This window comes from Dryobates pubescens, chromosome 5 (assembly GCF_014839835.1).
Source record: "Dryobates pubescens isolate bDryPub1 chromosome 5, bDryPub1.pri, whole genome shotgun sequence".
Classification (NCBI taxonomy): domain Eukaryota; kingdom Metazoa; phylum Chordata; class Aves; order Piciformes; family Picidae; genus Dryobates; species Dryobates pubescens.
The window spans coordinates 41,383,206-41,403,269 of record NC_071616.1 but is presented as its reverse complement, the minus strand read 5'-3'; the positions used below and the strand labels follow the sequence as shown (position 1 = coordinate 41,403,269).

The window sequence follows — 20,064 nt, the reverse complement described above, 5'->3', positions numbered from 1 at the left end:
AGGGCAAACGACAGAGATCCCTACGACTCCGCTGCCTGCTCGCAGTGGGTGAGGTACCGGGAAGAGGAGTGAATTGCTTGAACCCATTGCTTTAAAGGAGCTTTGGGGTGCTGTTACCTGAGGATCTGGGCTGCGGCCGGTGGAAGAAGCAGGCAGGGTGCGAGGCACGCGGGGTGCGGCGGGGGAGGGACGGCAGCACCTGCCGGGCCTCGCCGAGCGATGGGGACGCCCAGTCCCGCGTCGGCTCCCTCCTTCCCTCCCGCCCCGGCCACCCTCGCTCGTCCCAGTGCTCATGCGCCCCGGGAGAGGTTTAAAGCGGGCGCGGCGGCTGGCGTCGGTGCTGTGGCAGCGCGGAGAGGGCGGTAGCTGGCGGTAGGGTTGCCCTGTGCTGCGCTGTTCTCTTCGGCTCTCGACTCCCGCAGTGTGCGGGCCCCGCAGCCATGTGGCTCACGCCCCTTTTCCTCGGTGGGTACCACGGGGAGCGGCTCGGGGCCAGCGGGGCGGGCACGGAGCATCGCCCCGACCCGCTCCCTGTCTGTTCGCAGGCGCTTTCCTGCTCTTCAGCCCCGTGCGCGGGAGCGACGGCTCGGGTGAGTTGGCAGCCCTCTCTCCTTCACATCCCTACGGGGGGGGTTTTCCCCTCGCACTGTATCTGTATGTCCCCTCCCGCGGGGAGCCGCCGGTGCGCGGGTACCGGCTCGGCGTTTCCCCGGCGCGCCCGGATGCGCTGGGAGTCCCCGACGGACGCCCCGCGGCTCGCAGGCGCTGCCGCGGGCGGGCCGCCCTCGGAAGCAGTGCGAACTGCGGGGCTGCCGGGGAGGACTCCCGTGTCGGGGTCCTCGAGAGGTGGCCCCGGGGTCGGCTGCAGAGGGACACAGAGAATGTACGTGAACGCTTCTGAATGAGGGTTAAACTCCCTTCTGTCACAGGCTCTTCTGAAGAGCCAGACAAGTGTCCCCTTCAACGGGAGTACTGATAGCAAGTATGTGTGTGTGTGTTGTAAAGGCACTCACGCAGTGCTTGGCAATTGGAGGATCTTCAGCATACTTCTGACTATGGAACTGATTAAAAACTTATTCAACCTGGTGTGCCATCATTTTGACCTGGCGAGCAAAAGAACGTAAGATTTGTAGTGAGGCAGGGCTGCATGTTGCACCGTGCCCTATTGGACTGCATCCCTGCTGCTGGCGAGTCGGCTCTACTGGAGCCAGCATCAACCTATGGGAACCAGGGGCCATAGGAAGCAGTTGAAGAAAGAACGAGCCAGAAGGATGCAAGCAGTTAGTCTGTCCTTTCCAGCAAAGCCTTTCACCAAGGGAAGGCAGGAGCCTCCAGAAGAATATGCTTGAGAAAAAGGCCTGACCTGCAGAAGGTGAGTGATTTCAAGTTTTCCTGAATGGTTGTTCAAAGTTGCGCAATCATTAGGAAGCAGGATTTGCTGCTTGTTTTGTATTCAAGCATCTGGAGCATTCTTCTGTGCTAAACTAATAATAGCTAATATGTCACAAGACTGCTATGGCTAAAAATGGAGAAAAATGCACAGCAGTGGAAAACAAATGCCACCTTCTCTTTTGTTTTACAGGTGCATTATGGATGAAATGCCAACAATCTCTCAGGAAATAAGTGAAAAGTTTTCTGTTATGCTTCTTCCCATGATTGGCAAAGAAGCCAGTGTAATTTGAAGGTATCTGGAAACAGATGAAATAACATTAAGGAAATACTGGCAAAATGGAATACTGGTACTAGGATATGTGTGTGGCAGAAAATGTGAACAGTTACTGTAAGATATTGTCTCTTAACCATTATTATGAGCCTAACTTTGGTAGCACCTGGTTATTGAACTAGAAGCTTGAAGAAACCTTTCAGAAAGGTGCTTGAATTCTGTTGTTCAAAGTAATGAAAGAACGTCACTTTCCTCAATTCTACTGCATTTAACCTCATAAATATTTGGGGAGATTTTAAAGGACTTACACCTTTCCTTATGCCCCTGTGAAACGAGGAATATCTACTCAAATACTGAGTTTAGCAGTTCTAGTTACCATACATGAGACTGTATAGGAGAGTGAACAGTGGCATGTGATGGTAAGCGACCTTAAATTGACCAGAAAAGGGCACTTTTCAGATTGAAATGAATGCTGTATCCATGACCAGATTTATTTTTTACTTTTTAAATCCCATTGCCCTCATCTAGGATGCATATTTAGGATTACATCAATTAGTATGCAGTCTGTGCACATGCTTTCCAAAATAATTGGGCATAGTTCTACCAGGAGGTCTTGGTTTTGTTGGGTTTTCATGTTTGCTGTTTGTTTGTTTTTCTAGTATGAGTAAGGTTTGTGGGAGTATTCTTTGTGTAAAATATAAAGAGCAGGCTTGTTTAAATCTTCAAGACAAAGACCTCAAATCTTCATGTTTTGTGAAGAAATAATACTCAGCACCAAGAGGAGTAAGAAGCATAAGAAGAATGCACTTCTCTGAGTCAAAAAGCATCTCGCTGTTGGGAATCCTGAATTACTATTTTTTTTTTAATGTACATAGGGATTATTATTTATTTTTTTTATGTACATAGGGATTTGTCCTTCACACAAACTCTGCTTTCCCAAGGCAACACGTGGAAACTTCATGAATAGAAAAGATCAGATTTTTGGCTGTAGATTTAATTTTTCTGGAGTCTTTTAAATTCACGGCTCTGTCAAAAATGGATAACTTAAGAGGACATAAGAAATGGTTATTCAGGGCAAATCAGAGCACATGGCAGGAGACACCAAAGGGATGGAAACTGATGAAATGATTGAAAGCATGGTTATGAGATGGGTATTTCAAGAGAAAAGTGAGCCACTGCTTCTCTTTTCTTTTCTAGGTCAACAGTGATGGAAGACATTCATCCCTACCTTTAAATATGGCTTAAATCAGGAAGAAATACAGTTTATTTTCTTTGTTTTTATGGTGTAACCTGATGTAGTGTGTTTCTATGAGGGTTAAACAGCATGTGTCTTGGCAGAATGGGATGATGGTCATTTTATTACAGTTCTGAAAGCCTAATTTTATGTCCTATAACTTGTGTCTCTACTCCTCAGAGTCTAGGTTGCATAGCAGTCTAGGGCTGGGTCCCTTCCAGACTTTCCTCCTTCCAAAAATACACAGATTTAAAGTACTGGGCCACATAAATACACAGATAAATGCTTCCACTGCTCTTGCATTCTTAAATTACAGTGATTAAAAAATGACTTTTGTCTCACTCTAGATATCTATATATCTCTTTAGTGGTTTCTGCTATAATGAAGTATCTTGGAAACAACCACCTTCTTTGGCTTTAGTAGTAACATCATACATAGCAATCATATTCAAATACTTCATGTAAGCTAGTAAAGACCTATTCTATATTCTCTGGTACTCAGACCAGATTAATATGGACTATGTGCGGTTAGGAGTTGGATAGCTGATGGTACATTGATATGTTAACTAACAAGGCAGAACAAAATCCACTGTAGAGTTAATAGCCTACATCTTAATTTTGGTATCCTGTACTTGTTTTAAACCTGCACCAACCACTCCTCCTAACACTCCTAGTGTTAGTCTTGGTTACAGAATTATAGCTTACAGAAAACTGCATCTACCTACACAGAAAACAAAAATGGAATTGTCATTTTTCAATTGCCATCATTCACCTCAAAGGGAGCATTTTAGCTCTGTGCTGATACAGCTGAAGTACAAAGGGCTAAGGCTTCTTGTCTATAGTATGTGAGTGTTTCAGCTGACATAGCAGCAGCTTGCTCCCTTCCCTTGGAAGCTGCCCTCTCACATTATAGACAAGGATCATGACAGCCTCTAGCCTGTGCAGTCCTATGTAGTACAAGAATGGTAGCAAGTATCCAAGATAATGACCTCTAAGTTTGCAAACAAAAAAAAGTACCAGTTTGTCCACCAGAATTGTATGCTGGTAGAGATCTGTGGCTGCATACCTTCATTGCACACACGCAAGCATAACAAGAGCTCAATGATAATCATTTCAGAAGCTGCTCTTAAGGGGGGGTGGGGGAGGAAACCCCACCAAAGTCAGAGTTCTATATGAAAAATTCTTGTGCCTCAGCTGAATAAATAGCTTGTCTCACTGGGTGAGTCTGACAGTCCTTTGCACTATGATGATGAAGTAAACTTCATTACAGAGAGTTGATATGAATGTTCTAGATGTTGCTATATTACTGGAACAAAGAGATATTTGGGGTTTTTTACATTGGTGTCAGTACAATTTATTGCAGAGACTGAGCAAAATGCTGCTGTCAACCGGCTTCATGAATGCCACTGGAGAGAAGGTTCAGTTTTCCAAGTAATTAAGAGATGTCTTATGACAGCAGATTTCTATAGGGATGCTAAAGTAATTTCATTTCTCTTTGGTTACCACTTTACAACTCTTGTGCTCCACCAGCACTCAAAGGTCTTCCCCCAACTCTTCTGTCTCTGCAGTAAAATCACAGATATAATTGGTTTTTCCTCCAGTAATATTCCTTGGATATTATTTTGATGTTCTTTTTTTTAACCTTTTCCACCTTTTCCTGCCACAATTCCTCATAATTAATTTTAAAATGTGTTCTTCTTGTAACTGTACACTTGTGAGCTTCAACAATATCTTTACAGATGTACTGAAGCAGAAGTATCTCATTTCAAAGTCAAACACTGCTTTAAGCTTGAAAATAGCAGAGAGATTAAAACAAACACACACACACCTCAATATTTTCAGGTCACATGTTGTTCTTTTTCTTTTAGCTTCCACTGCTATCACATGCTATACAAGAGGACTTGATCTTAGAAAGGAGACAACAGATGTCCTTTGCCCAGCAAACTGTCCTTTGTGGCAATTTTATGTCTTTGGGGATGGAGTTTATGCCTCTCTTTCCAGTGTCTGTGGAGCTGCCATACACAGGTAAGTCGGATGACTCCTAGTCAATGTTAAGCAAGTTTATATAGTTTTGCCACTCTTAACCTTTTGATGCCATCACAACAAAGATGTATCTGGACATTGGGAGTCAATATATTAACTCAATGGAATGCTATTAGGAGAAGTGAGAATAAGGAAGAAAAGACTGGATAAGTGGCTTGCAATTTATCTGAGTTATTCCCAGACCCCACTATTAACTTTCTCTGAAGTGCCACAGCAGTAGAGGATATTTACTGTGAGATTGTGTCACTGGTAGGCATAGAAGAATGCAGTGTAAATAGTAACTACTTGGAGAATAAAGTCAGATTCATTTTCTGACTTAAATAAAAAATACCAGGTAAATTAAATTGTTCAAGTTTAAGCTCCAATGCAAACAGACCTGCCTGTGATTTGACTGAATATGGTCCATAGACTACTACTTTTAATCAGTGCTATGCCTTTCTTACAGCATTTCTCTTCTTACAGTTGTTTGCTCAGCATCAGTCTACTGCCTGATCTCTTAATTAGGCCAACATATAGCTGAATTCACTTCTGTATCAAACAGAAAGCTAAAGACCAAGAAAAACATGCAGAGAAGCCATGTTAAATAAAGGTCACTAGAAAAGCAATAATAATTCCACAGGGAAAGGAAAACAGGCTGGCAGGTAGCTTATTGAAGTGATGGGGTGGTTTTTAGGTTGAGTTTTTTGAGGAAGGATAAAGATCTAATTACTTCTTGCAAGGTAAATTCTCATATCAATTTTTGATAAGGAAGTGTTGGACAAAACCAGTTCTGATTCCTGCCTGGCAGTCTACAGGGAGTTTCAGCCTTTGATTTTAATACTTTAAGAAAGCTTTTGGTTACTAAAGGGTTACTTAATCCATTAACCAGCTGTACAGCCTGATACTTGTTCACTTACACCTTTCCCAGTATGCTTCCCACCACAAAGTAGATTCAGGATTTTGTACTGTGTTATGACTTACAATAGGACTGACATTTCAGGAGCAGAAACTTGGATTAGACACAAAGATAAGTCTCACAGTAAGGACAGAGACTAGATAGTTTTGCATGTTATAGGAACTGCAACAGACAGTGCAGCTTCCAAACCCAGACATCCATTTTTCTAGAACAGACAACTATAATTGACCCCATCTTGAAGCAAAAGTACAGACTTGATTATCCTGCCTATTTTTTCCTAGTTTCTGAGAATTTTATCATGAAGTATTCTGAATGTATGTCAAAGGAACAATTCATCATGCATTTAATCTAAATTGAGTTGGTTTCAAGAGGCATTCTTGCTATAAATCACTATGCTGAGGTATACTGTGTTACAGAGACCTTCTTAAATATCCTACTCCCATGAAGATTTCATTAGCATTTGTGGACTGCACAAGAAGTCATCCAGGATCTCTGAGTGTCACTGAAGTTCTTAAAACTAGTTTTATTGAGCTTCTATGTACACTTATGTTAATGTACACACAAACTACAGTCAAACAAAAATCACACCATCTTATTTGTGCATTCCAGATAAGACTACTACTGCCCTTGCAGACAAGCTGCAGAAAGTTGTTACAGTTTTTACAAGACTTTCAGAATTCAGGCTATTTTTATAATACTTAACCTCTGAAATAAACTAAACCAAACTATTTTTTTTTTTTTTAAAGTTTGATTTAAAGAAGTATTTTGAACAGAAACACTGCCTGGAATGTCTCAAACGCTGTAGACTAACAGCTACAGCACTATGAGGGATAGCTAGAAAGAATTTGGAGGTATTGTGGTGGTTTGTGTACGTGTTTTTGAAGTGTAAGAGTCAGTTTTGAAGATAATTGCACATCTCTGTGTTTTCTATCAATCTTGAAGAGGCTCCCTTTTTATCCTTCTCTAAAATGAAAGAATGCTGCCATTCTGTGAGGTTTTTAAGGGCCCTCATGAGTGTTTAAAAAAAATTAAACCTCAGTTCTTTCTCTTTCCTAGTTTAGGACTACATAAAATGTTTGTGGAAGAATGTCTGGATCAAAGGTCTTTTTTGAAAAGGTTATGCAGGAAAACAGTCTTCTTTCCATTGTTTTGTTTTTTTCCTAAGACAATATCTGGATTTAGTGATGCAGCCATTTATTTTAACCTTCTGTTTCTTTACTGGTTGCCAAAGATGTCTTTACCTAGAAAGGTAAAAAAGCTCTTGCTATGAAGACCTTTTTCAAAGAGACTGAAGGCTTGAGCATTTTGGTTAGGAACTTGTGCAACTTTCCAGTTCAATTAGGAGGTGGTCTTGAACCTCTCATGGCAGTGGCCACTGTAATGCCTAGAAAAGTCCCAGCAATAAAGCTCATGGGACTTGGTTCTGTTACAACTGGGGAACAACTTTACAAAAACAGGAGGTACAAGAAATGGAAGATGAAGGTTTCAAAGTTTGCACAGTCTTCCTTTTGGTAATCAAGCTTTTCCTTGAAGTCTGTACCTTCTAAACTGTGTTTTGCTGTTCTCCAGCTCAGCACAGAAGTATGGGGAGGGAAAATCCATGCTTTTCCATAGTGAGTGTCAATATACATTATACTGTCTGTGAAATGTGCACTCCTGTTTGTAAAACCTGCATCTAACAATCTGTCTCCACAGGCACTGAGAGAACAATGAGGACTCTTAGAGCAATGAAGGGAATCAAATATACTCATCCTTCTAATCAGTGTCTTCCAGTAGGGATGGAAATGAACAATGTTCAAGTCTTCTGAAATATGATAAACTGTAGCAGAGTGTTTTGAAAAAGCAGAATGTAGGTGAAAATCTCTTGTTCAGGAGAACTGCTGTTCTCTGAAGACTACCTTTCTGCTGGGGGCTATTAGTCCTGTTGGTTTCATGGGCTCAGAACAGAATTTGCTGCTTAATGTTTCACTGGTTTTATCACAACTATTAGCAACCTTAAATATTAGTCCTGGTAGAAAAGAATTGATGAATAGAGGAGAGGTGGTAGCTCTTTAGTTCTCTAATTTCAGTGCAGGCTGCAAAATCCAACAGAAATGTACAAAGTACCTGGTTCCTTCTTGCTCTGTATTGCAATGGTGAAACTCTCTATTGGTGTCAAAGTAGCTCCAAGAAGATGTTGCTAATGGGTCATCAGTGTCATTTGCTGTAGCTGTGCTGTAACTAGGTATGTGCTATGAGAAGTTAACAATTTTCTTCCAAATAACTGGAACAACCACATCTAGTTTAAAACTAGGTATACCCCACAATGCACTGCAAGGTGAGTACAGTATAGCTCCATATGCTAAGTACTGTGAAGTACCTGGCCAGCGCTACTACACTGACTATTGCTGTTAGAGAGAGCAGCCAGACCGTTCCAAGCAGCATCAGACTTGGGAGCAGCTCTTGTTTACTCTTTAAAGTGAAAATAATTGTGAGAGTATGGACCAGTTCCCCCTTTCACATGCACTCCAGTCTGTGCACTGGATCCAAACTGAGGCTTACTACATAATATTTATTCCTATGAATAATTCCATTACTGTGAGGCAACTAACCCATGATATAATGCATGTAAAGAATTCAGCAGGTAGGAATAATTCCATATACTTCAGGTGAATAAGCTTTCTGCTCGTTTTAGTTTGTTATACTTGGCTTTTGTCTTCTTATTTTGTGTGTAATTACTCTCAGGGAATAGAATATTTATTGAATGTTTTTCTTTTTCTGGGCAGAAGGATAAAAGATTCATTTGTTGGGGAAAGAATGGAGAACCAGGCTGATGCTATGCAGGCATGAAGCGTGGAGTTAAATCTACCACCGAGTGATTAATTGGATTAATAATCAGAGGGTCAAATGAAGGACTAGGTTCTCAGCTTGTGCAGTTGTGTTGCAGTGCCAATTCCCTTAAATAGAAACCTAGCCCAGTGTGCTAGTTTTAAGATGCTAAATAAGCATGTAAACTTTTCCACAACCTTCCTAACTAGCCATAGAGTAGAACTATTTCTAATTAAGCACTGGGGTCCCAGAACTCAAGCATAACTAAAGCATATCATGGTATTAGCAAGCTGGCCACAAAGTGACCACAAACTCAAATGGCCTCTAAGCTGTCCTAGTATTTGCTAGAAGAATATTGACAGAAGCTGTCTGGCCAGAAGGATTTCTGAGCAGCTGTAGATCCCCAGGGAAACTTTGGTATAGTGCCTGCTTCAGCTGCTGAGGCTTCTTTTCTGCCAAAGTCAATAGTGGTGCAGAGGATACAAAAGGAGGACAACCTAGGTTGCCAAAGGGCGCTGGCGTGAAACCCTGGACAGCTCTGTATTGGTGATTGAAGGCAACTGGGCAGCAGTAGAAGACTGCACTTTAGAAAAAGAGGATGCTGCTTCTTGGCTTGATGGAGAAAAGCAGGTCATGTGGAAGGAGTTGGCAGCTGCTGGTAGTAGGAAGGAAAGATGGGAATCCAGGTAATTCAGATGTCTTAAGTTCCAGAGAACAGTTGTTTTCATCCAATAGGAAATGCCAGCTGCTATAACAGCCAGCACTCTGTTGGCAACAGGAACTTTGGGGTTAAAAATACATTCTTGTGTAGTATGGTAGGCCTTCATCTTTCTGCTCTCTCCTTCGTGCTGAAAAAGCAGATATCCTAGCTAAAGCCATGCATGAGGAGCATAATGATTAGCATAAAAATATACCAGGTGAGTTTCTGAGCAAACCTTTTGCTTCTGGATTGCAACACAAATCAGCTCAGTATGTACTACTTTAAACATCCAAGCTGCAGTGGTGCTTTCTTTGGGCTTGGGATCTCTCCTTGGCATAGAACATTTAGTCTATGTTCTCTTTGCTCTTTAATACTATTAGACAAGAAGAGGAAAAACAATCTTTGTGTATTTCTCTGACAATGTTTTGTTATCTTTAGATGATTTTATCTAGCTGATCCTTACTGATCTCACTTAGTTCTAAGCCCATTTAATTGAACAGCCACTTGGCTTCACCTCCCACACTCAAAATTAAGTCAACATCTTATCAGCATGCTGCTAAAAGCACTCTCTTCATCAGTCAAATCTGTCACTACTCTTACAAGGTCTAAGAAACAATGGAACTTTTACCAAATAAAAAAAGAAAAAAAATTAATCAGGGGTTTCCTCTTTGTTTTAAGAGGAGATGGTATCCAGCTTTCCACTGCTTCATCTGAGATGACCGACTGCAGTTATCTATAATATAGTGCTCACTTCCTGTGTCTGGAAGAATCTCTTTGTGCTCTATGCATCAGTTCTGATGTGTGGGCTTCTTGAAAACATTAAACAAGATGAACAGTTCTTGTAGCTTACTTTGAGGAGATACATGAGGGTCTCAAATGCTTCTATCATTACCTCAGTTCAGATTAAGTATGTTTTAGATGAAATTCTGGTATGCCATGAGACTTTCCTGTATCTTCTGCTGCCCTTGGCCAGTGTACTTTCTTCCCATAAGCTACTGTGCAGTGAGATACTGGACTGCTGCTTTATCTGTCTGCTTTTCTGTTTAATTTGTGTGTATTTTGAGTAAAAATACCATTTAGGTATAAATTATGATTTATTAATAGTGAAGCTAGGCAAGAGAATGCACTGCCAGTTCTTCTATAAAGTTGCTGTCGAGCACTGCTGGCAGTACTAGGAAACACAGTGAGCAAGGAAAGTGAAAACTGTTCCTGGAAAATCTGCAGGAGTAAAGAGCAGCAGTGAAAACTAAAGCAGATTTTAATGACAGAAATCATTCTGAGGAAATGCACAGGCACTTATTCACTGTTTACCAAATATGTTTTGCTGGAGCTCCTTCCCTTAGGAGTTGATTATGTCCTTGAAAGACCACTCCTCTGTGCCAGTCTGAACACTGCCAGAATTCTAGAATTCCCTGACTTCCTTCTCTAAGCCCATGTGGTGCTCTGCAGAACAGTTTCATTAAAAAGTCTTTTCATGTATTTATAGCTTGTTGTAGCCTGAACGCCTCTTAAGGAGACTGGCACCCAATAGACTAATGATAGTATAATCATATTGCATTTTTTTGGTGACTGATTTATAACTCTTCTTGTATCTCAGTGGGGTGATCACCAGTGCAGGAGGAGCTGTAAGGGTGCAGACTCTTCCAGGACAGGAGAACTACCCTGCTGTAAATGCTAATGGGATCCAGTCTCAAGTGCTTGCTAGATGGGCTTCATCTTTCTCTGTGACTGGTAGGTGAATCACACTTATTCTTTGTTAAACTACATTTGGCATATTAGCAGAACTTAAGGAAACTTTAGTGTTCTGTATCCATAAACAAATGTGATTGAAAGCTTTGGCTACTACACCTCAGACAGCACTTTGAACTATTATTATTACTTTATCTCCATTTTTCATAACTAACTTAATACTTTTCCAGCTAGTCTAGCTGGGAGCTAGTCTCTAGCAGAAGCCAAGATGTACAAACGGATCACAGTTACTTAGAACATAATGACATGATAGCAGGCAGTTGACAATGCTGTCCCATGACAGTTTAAGCTGATCTAAGTCAGCAAACCAGTTATCATTCTCTGCCACGGGGATAAGATTAAACCACCCTCATGAAAATATGTAAGAAGCTTACAGGTTATATATGTTGTTGTGCCTTCAAAATTATGAAAGCATGTGTTTTCTGGTATATTATTTAAAAATACAGGAAACAAACATCTCTTGAATGCATTCTCATTGTTTACACAGCTAAAATTCACCTCAAGGTCTCTAAAACTAGCAGTACTTGTATAGTGTCCATTGGAAACTGACAGCTAAGAGCTTGGAGTTACAGATGCTTTTGGCAAGGTTATAGGTGAAATACACCTCTCCGGGTCAAATCCTGAATGCATCTGCTATAAATAACGTCTGCTATAGTTAAAAACTCTCGTCAGCTAGATAGGCTGCAATTACTCATCTGCTGTTTCAAATGCAGATGGCTCAAAGGGGAAGTTCATTACTTGTAAAGCAAGGAGTGCAATACTGGATGGCACCAAAGATCAGTCTAGACCCTACTCCAAGAGTAGCTAATGACAGATGATGAAGAAAGGTTATTGGAAATACAGCACTGTTCAAGCACTTGTAATTTCATCCACATACAGTGAAATACAGTAAGATTATCTTCCAATATTTTAGCAGGTACCAAGAACACAGCACTTGAAGCAGTTGGGCGAGCCGTGTCAACAGCACGTCCTTCTACAGGTATGAGACCTCTGCAACAAGGGAAGCCTCCCGTGAAAAGATGTGCCACAGTGCATGGATCTGACCAAAATGACATAGTTCATAGGACTTGATCATTTGTAAAGAAACAAATGCATACAATATGAGGTTTTGCATTGTGTCTTTCATCAGCAAAAAAGGAGGAATAATTTGTAATGGAGGACCCTGGTAATCTGTTAATGCAGATTAAGAAAGACTTCAAGGAATTCTAAAAAGGAATATGAATAACAGAAAGGAAGAAGTTCATGAGCTCATATAATATTCCTATTGTGCAACCAAGCAGATAGGCAATGCATTGCTTCTTAGAGAACTACTCAACAGCTAAGTATTGTCAAGACTTACACGGCCAAAATGTAGATACTAAGTGAATTTCTCCACAGAAAATGCTGCCAGTAAAAGGCTAGATCAGTTTTTGTGAAGGTCAGTGCTATATAAATACTAGACTTGGATCTTGTCTGTGAATTGACTGTTTGCTTCACAGTCAAAGTCACAGTTTGCTGTTTCATTTGGAAAAGAATATTCTCTACAGAGCAAAGCAGTAGTAGTGCAACGTTGATGATTGAGAAGCTCACTATGAGCCAGCTGTACACTCATGCAGCCAAAAAGGCAAATTGTGTGCTAGGCTGCATCTTGCAGGGCAAGAGAGGAGATTCTGCCCCTTTACTCTGCTCCTGTGAGACCCCACCTCAAATACTGCATTCAGAAGGGCACAGAGCTGTTGGAGTGAGTCCTGAGGAGGGCCACAAAGAATGATTCAAGGGCTGGAACTCCTCTCCTGTGAGGATAGGGTGAGGGAGATGGCACCATTTAGCCTGGAGAAGACTCTGGGGGTGTGGTGGTTTTAGGCTATGCCTTTAAAATTGAGTTACAGATTTTGAGCAGAAAAGTAGAAAAATACAAGTCACTATTGGGTGTAAAAAGGAAAACAAAAGATTATCCTAAACAAATTAATCAGATAAATATCTAGAATAAGACAGGTTGTACCAAAACAATTCTTTCTCTTTTTCTGATCTCACTGCTCGCTTTGCTCAGGAGAGATTAACCTGCTTCTCAGCTGACCTTGGCTGCATTGTTTTAGTTAAGTCTAACCCACTGCTTTCTCTCTGCTCCTTTCTCTCTTGTGGGATAGGGGAAGGGTGGCAGTGGAACAGCTTCCCTGGTGTCTGACCAGTGGGGTTTTTGTGTTGTTTGCTAATTGCAGATATCTGTATAATATTGTAAATCCTGTGTATTTTGTACACATTCATTGCATTCCATTGTAGAGTGCAGATTTTGCTTGTAAATACAGCTTCCATTTGCTTCTAACTGAGTTGGTCTGGCAAAGTTAATGCTGGGGGGAGGAAAACTTCAACCCACCACATTAGAGCTGTCTTTCAATACCTGAAGGGATCCTACAGAAAGGCTGGAGAGAGACTTTTCATAAGGGTATGCACCAATAGGACCAGGGGGACTGGTTTAAAGCTGAGGGAGAGTGGATTTAAGGAAGAAGTTTTTCTGTGCAAGGGTGGTGGAACTCTGGAATAGGTTGCCCAGGGAGATAGCAGATGCCTCCTCCCTGGAGGGTGTTTGAGGCCAGGTTGGATAAGGCCTTGAGAAGTTGAGTCTAGTTGAAGGGTGTCCCTGCCATGTGGAGGGGAGGTTGGAGTAGATGATCTCTAAGGTCCCTTTCAGCCTAAGGTTGAGGTTTAACAATTAAACCATTTCATAGTTCTTAGTGCAGATAGATCGCAATGTAATTCTTGGAGTCTGAGCTTCTTCTGACTCACTTTTGACTGTTCATCTTGTACTTGAATGATCCATGCTGTTTTCTTCACTGAAGGTAAACGACCTAAGAAGCTGCTTGATAAAAAGGCTGGAAACAAAGGTAGGAACATACAGTTACTTCTGCAAAGCAAAACCCTTGATGTTTATTTGATGTGAAGTTAAGTCTAGTTATTTTGGATGTTCACAGACTGTAAAGCTGACATTGCATTTCTCATTGATGGAAGTTACAATATTGGCCAACGCAGATTCAACTTGCAGAAAAACTTTGTTGGAAAAGTAGCCATGATGTTGGGGATTGGCACAGAAGGGCCTCATGTTGGAGTTGTACAAGCCAGGTAAGAACAGAGCTATACAAAACAGAACTGATTAATAAGGGAAATCAATTAACATATCACCCTTTGTTTTGCAGAACAGTGTTCACACGGTGCTGGCAGCTGAATAGCAAGAGAAAGCAAACTCTTCCCAGCTGTAGTACTGTTTGCTCTGTGCTACACTGAGAAATCCCTGTGTGGGAACACATGGAGAAATTTAGTCATCTTCTGTCTCTGTGGTACTTGATATTTGGATAGAGAGAGAGCAGTCAGATTTTTAACATCCCCTCTGCCACTGACAGTCCTGCAGCTTATCTTAGTAAGACAGCAAAAAGCACTCTGCAAAGGAGAGATGGCTCTTCAAAAACTGTAGAGAATTGGCACAAATGGCTACGTGCATATACAACACAACTGCTTTTGCCACCCTGTAGGTTACTACAGCTAACATTTTAACATTGTAAATGGTCACTATGTATGTTGGTAGGCTTAAAAATAGTCTGAAAGTCATGTGTTAGTAAAAGATGTTGTGGAAAGACAGCTTTGTTTGCTAGATCTCAGCAGTAGCAGTTCTTCAAGGCTTAACTGCTTTGGCAATTGCTTCTGAATAAAGGAAGCACCAAGAAATCTGTAAGATAAAACATCTGTCAGACTAACATTGGTTTTTTTTCTATTCTGTTCTAATCCTTAAAGTCTATTCCTCTACCTTGCCTTTAGACAGCTGCAGAGTACATGTCTGCATCTAACAACCTAGCCTTGCTTTTGTAGTCACTAGAAAGACAGACCACACTCACAGCGCAAACCATCTGAACCACTTTGCATGCCTCTTCTAGGCTGTCATTAATTCCAGCCTGAAAAATAAAATCTGTCCACTTCAAACATCAAAACCAAGGGGAAATGAACCTTGCTCTTGCTGATTTTCAGTTACACAAATACATTTAGCTTAACATCTCTCCTAAACTTTTTCCTTGGGTATATTTTCACTCTGATGTTATCAGTTCCTTGATATGTGTAAGAATCAACCCACTCAGCTAAAGAATTCCTTTTGCTAAGGATTGTGAGAATTAAGTGAGAATACTTATCCTTCAGGAACTGAGACTACAAAGAAGAGTGTGTGTTACCAAAAGCAGAATTGTTCAGACTGTATTTTAATTCACCAGCGCCACAGTGGTATGAAAAGTGAACCACATACTTCATTACTCTGTTTTGTATTTCCACAGTGAATATCCCAAAATTGAATTCAATCTGAAAAATTTCACTGCTGCAAAAGAAGTCTTATTTGCCATAAAAGAACTAGGCTTCAGGGGAGGCAATTCTAATACAGGTGAGTTTCTGTGTTTAAAAAGCAGCCAGCTTTTCACTAGTAACAGCAATGTCTTGAGTTCCTGATGAAAGAGCTACAATAAGAGATGTGCCAAATGGACATTCCAAATATGCTACTTTTCACAAGATCAGTTAAGGTAGTTTCTCAGCTTTCTTCTTTCCAATTCATTTGGCAGGCACTAATATCACAGAATAACAGAATGGTAGGGCTTGGAAGGGACCACTGGAGATGAAGTCCAACCACCCTGCCAAAGCAGGATTACCCAGGGCAGGTCACAGAGGAATGCATACAGATGGGTTTTGAAAGTCTCCAGAGGAGACTCCACAACCTCTCTGGGAAGCCTTCTCCAGGGCTCTGCCACCTTCACAGCAAAGAAGTTTCTCCTCATGTTGAGGTGGAACCTTCTGGGTTCTAGCTTATATCCATCTACTAGACTTGCAGATGAAAAAATATCAGTGGTTTCTTTCTCATCTATATCTGACAGGATGATTGTTTGTTTTTGTGGGAGCAGTTTGGATTTGTTGGGGTATGTTTGTGTTCGTTTGTAACTCGTAGGTTGCTCAAGCTTTATTACACTTCCTGGGACACTATTTTGCTTTTACCATAGATTTTATATATATATATATACACACCTGTCATCATAACCAAAATCCAGCACAATTTCATGTAGGAAACTGGTATTCAAAATGTAATTGCATTATTTCTTTTTCTGTTCAAAACTAGGGAAAGCTTTGAAGCACACAGCTCAGAAATTCTTCTCTTCAGAAAGCGGAGCACGCAAAGGAATTCCCAAGATCATTGTAGTATTCTTAGATGGCTGGCCCTCAGATGATATAGAAGAAGCTGGCATAGTGGCCAGAGAATTTGGAGTCAATGTATTCATTGTATCTGTAGCAAAACCCACAACAGAGGAGCTGGGAATGGTACAAGACATTGGGTTTGTTGACAAAGTAAGAGAAGATCAGTTGACCTTTTTCAGTGACTCGAGAGAATTTAAATGATGCTGAAAACTTAAGGAACTAATTATTTTATATATACTTGTGTAGATACCAAATTAAAATAGTTACTCAAAAGTGGCAGGGAAGCTATCCCTTCTTATAAGTCATCTAAAAGAATATCACTAAAGAGTCTAAGGAAAAACTGGGGGGGGGGGGGGGCGGTTGCTGCTGAAGGGGGCTACATGAAGGTACCAAAGGGCTGGTACTGTCCTCCCAGTTCAGAGTCTTGGCCAAGCTGTAGAGCCTAGCCTTTGTAATTAGATGAATAATAATTACATATCAGAGTAGGGAGATGGTTAAAGGTGTCAAAGGCAATAAAACACAGGCATGATATTGCCTATCCTAAAGTGGCTGGCAGGGAAGCATCTCTCTCAATACCTGCTCTGTGAAGGATTATTTACTTACTTTCACTAGAGAGAGGACAGGAAGGACTGAAGAACACATCCTAGCAAGTTCACATGCAAATCATTCATCTTGGATAAAGAGTTTGAGACAACACTCTGGATGAGTTAGAGTAGGAATTCCAACACGGATCTGCTCTCTTATGAGCTTTCTAATGTAGGTCTTAACTTACTTGCCAGTGAGAGAACCTCATTTTTCAGAGAGGTTTTATATGTTTAATTTCAGCAGAAAATTCACAGCTCAGAGTATGAACCAGACCAAAGCACTATAGCTCTACTGCTTCCAGGAGCAAGATAGTTTGCCTTAGTACTACTGAGGGCAGGTCCAGCTCTTGCATACTCACAGGCACAGCAAGACATGTCCTTAGATGACCGAGCCCTCCCCTCCCTTGCTCTATTTGGAACCTGGTCAGATAAATTATCTTGAAGAGATGGTTTTATATTTCACTTCTTTCTCAATTACACTGCATTTTACATATATCCTATAGAAGCTGGGGGGGGTAAAAAACAATTTACTGTAAGTGACTTGAAGCTATGTTTCCACCAATCTGTACTTCTGTGTTCATAACAAATGATAGATTAAAACCAAAAACGCTCAGCAAGTTCAAAGGGAGAACACAGAAACCTAATTTTCAGTGTACAAGCAACGTCAGAGAACTTTCAATCCTCTGTATATTCGGCACCCAAGACTTTGTTCACTTCAAAAAAGAAATTTAATGCCAGTTGTTAAAATTCTTACAAATAAAGTGAAGTTATTGGAGTTTTCCAGAGGTCAGGGGGCAGGCTTGACGTTATTAGGGGACAAAATCGTCTGTATTACAACTGTCACCTACTTCAACTGCAGATGTTTGTCCTCAATTTCTTTACAAACAGGCAAGCAAAAGCCCCCCCCCCCCCCCCGCAACATGCCCAGTCTGGCTCTATTTCTGATCTCCCTTTGAAAGCAAATCATCAGTGTTTGATTATTGCCTGCACAGCTGCTGTGTCAACATTCACATCTTGGCTTTCTGTTTCCAAACAGGCTGTCTGTCGAAGTAACGGCTTCTTCTCTTACCAAATGCCCACCTGGTTTGGCACCACCAAATACGTGAAGCCTCTCGTCCAAAAGCTGTGTTCCCACGAGCAGATGCTGTGTAGCAAGACGTGCTACAACTCCGTCAACATCGCTTTCTTGATAGACGGGTCCAGCAGCATTGGAGACAGCAACTTCCGCCTCGTGCTGGAATTCATCAGTAACGTTGCAAAGGCTTTTGAGATCTCCGACATCGGCTCCAAGATTGCAGCTGTGCAGTTCACGTACGACCAGCGTACCGAGTTCAGCTTCACCGACTACACCACGAAAGAAAAGGTCCTCTTGGCGATCCGGAACATTCGCTACATGAGTGGTGGCACTGCCACTGGCGATGCCATTTCCTTCACGACCAGAAATGTCTTTGGGCCGATGAAAGACAGCCCTAACAAAAATTTCCTCGTTGTTTTGACCGATGGTCAGTCTTATGATGATGTTAGAGGGCCTGCTGCTGCTGCCCAGAAAGCAGGTAAATGATGTGGAATGAGGTGGAAGTTGATTTGTCCTATTTCTGCTGTATGGCGAATGTTAAGATTTCAATGTGTGTAAATACAGCCCAGTGTGTGAATCAAGTACCCTATCTGCTTTAAATTCAGTAAAATGTAAGTATTTTCCATTAGGATGAAAAATCCCCAGTGCCATGGAGCCAGGTATGAGTAGACTCACCCATAACAGCTCAATGAAAAACATACACCCAGCCTGATTTCCATAAACAGGAGAGACATTAGTAGGTTCAAAATTTAGCTTAGCTTTTAATCAGTGATGCCACCCATTCCTGCATGACTCCAGCTCTCCAACAGTAATTTTTGGCCAAAAGCTTTTTGGGCTGCTGATGCTTCAAAGCCCTAAGCACACACAAAGGATCCAAATGCATTTGCACAAATCACTGTACTCAGTGTTGTTTCAGGACTGACATTGTAGCCGCTGCATTTGTATGTGCCACTACAGAACCAGCTAAGGCACTGGCTCTTAATATAGCCCAGATTTCCTTCAGGAATTTCACTTGAGACAGATCTTCTAATTCCTCTAGTAGAAAAATCTAATAATCCTTGACAGACTTCAGGTATTGAAACACCCTTTTCTGCAACAGATTAATTAATGGATTTAGAACTGGCTGCTTTCCTTGTATTCATACATGTCCTTAACTACCTTTTTTCCCCTCACTGCAGGAATAACAGTCTTCTCTGTTGGTGTTGCCTGGGCACCTCTGGATGATCTGAAGGACATGGCATCTGAACCAAGAGAATCTCATACTTTCTTCACTAGGGAGTTCACAGGATTAGAACAGATGGTCCCTGATATTATTAGAGGCATCTGTAAAGACTTTTTGGAATCTAGACAATAAAGAAAATCTGCTCTTAGATATCACTACTTTGAAACTAAACATGAAACTGAAATGGTCCTTCCAAAATACAAATGCTTTATCCTTGTATATGCTATCTTAAGGAAAGAAGAAAGGCTACTTCTCACTGCTGTAGTCAGTCAAGGATTCTTGTGACCTTGTTAGAAGTTGTACTGGAATGCAGAATTTGGCCACCAGCTATTCTTTTCAGTACATATATACTACCCTCATACTTTAAACTTACTCATATTGTGCACTTAAGGCTATCAGATAGCAGCAAATGAAACAATACAGCTCTGACATTTTTGCTGTCACTTGCTAGATGTCATCTTATGAGTTAAAGATAATATTTTTAATACATAGTATTACACTCTTCCAGAAGCCTTCTATAGCTTGCAGATGAGGTTCTGTACCTTCTGAAGAAGTTCCACTAACAGCATGGAGTACTTCCAGTGCTCCTCTTGCCCAACATCAGTTTTGCAAGGCAGTTTAAGAAAAGACCTGACCTATTGTAGCTGAACAGTCTGGTTTTACTAGCTGAGGTTTGGCTGTTGTGAATGATACTGCCATGTGGTTGGCAAAGTTTATGATAAAAGACATTTAAGTTCCAACCACAGGTTTCTGTTGTCTGGTTCTTTTGGCACAGATTTTGAAAGGCACAGTAGTTCTTTCTGAGGATCTGGATCTTCACATATCAGCTGATACTACTGAAGACAGTAGAGAGATACCTAATGTTTTTTCCTGTCTTTGCCTTACACTGTCTTGATTTT

At 41.2% G+C, this 20,064-nt stretch overlaps 1 protein-coding gene across 1 annotated transcript; it reads left to right on the top strand.

Moving 5' to 3' along the window:
• The first annotated feature begins 219 nt into the window (after positions 1-219).
• COCH (cochlin) lies at positions 220-19,905 on the top strand. The gene is made up of 11 exons (XM_054162190.1): positions 220-333; positions 377-590; positions 4,765-4,921; positions 10,940-11,073; positions 12,008-12,070; positions 13,908-13,952; positions 14,040-14,187; positions 15,381-15,484; positions 16,208-16,434; positions 17,905-18,421; positions 19,122-19,905. Exons 1-11 carry the CDS (start codon positions 220-222, stop codon positions 19,295-19,297), a joined length of 1,899 nt encoding a protein of 632 aa, XP_054018165.1. The 3' UTR covers positions 19,298-19,905.
• The last annotated feature ends 159 nt before the right edge of the window (positions 19,906-20,064 follow it).

Bases quoted from the DNA above. Each gene is read 5' to 3' on its own strand.
- COCH (XM_054162190.1), top strand. From the start codon at position 220: ATGGGGACGCCCAGTCCCGCGTCGGCTCCCTCCTTCCCTCCCGCCCCG. The intron at 334-376 runs GTCGGTGCTGTG...AGCTGGCGGTAG, and splicing joins AAGCGGGCGCGGCGGCTGGC to GGTTGCCCTGTGCTGCGCTG. The intron at 16,435-17,904 runs GTAAGAGAAGAT...GTTTCCAAACAG, and splicing joins ACATTGGGTTTGTTGACAAA to GCTGTCTGTCGAAGTAACGG.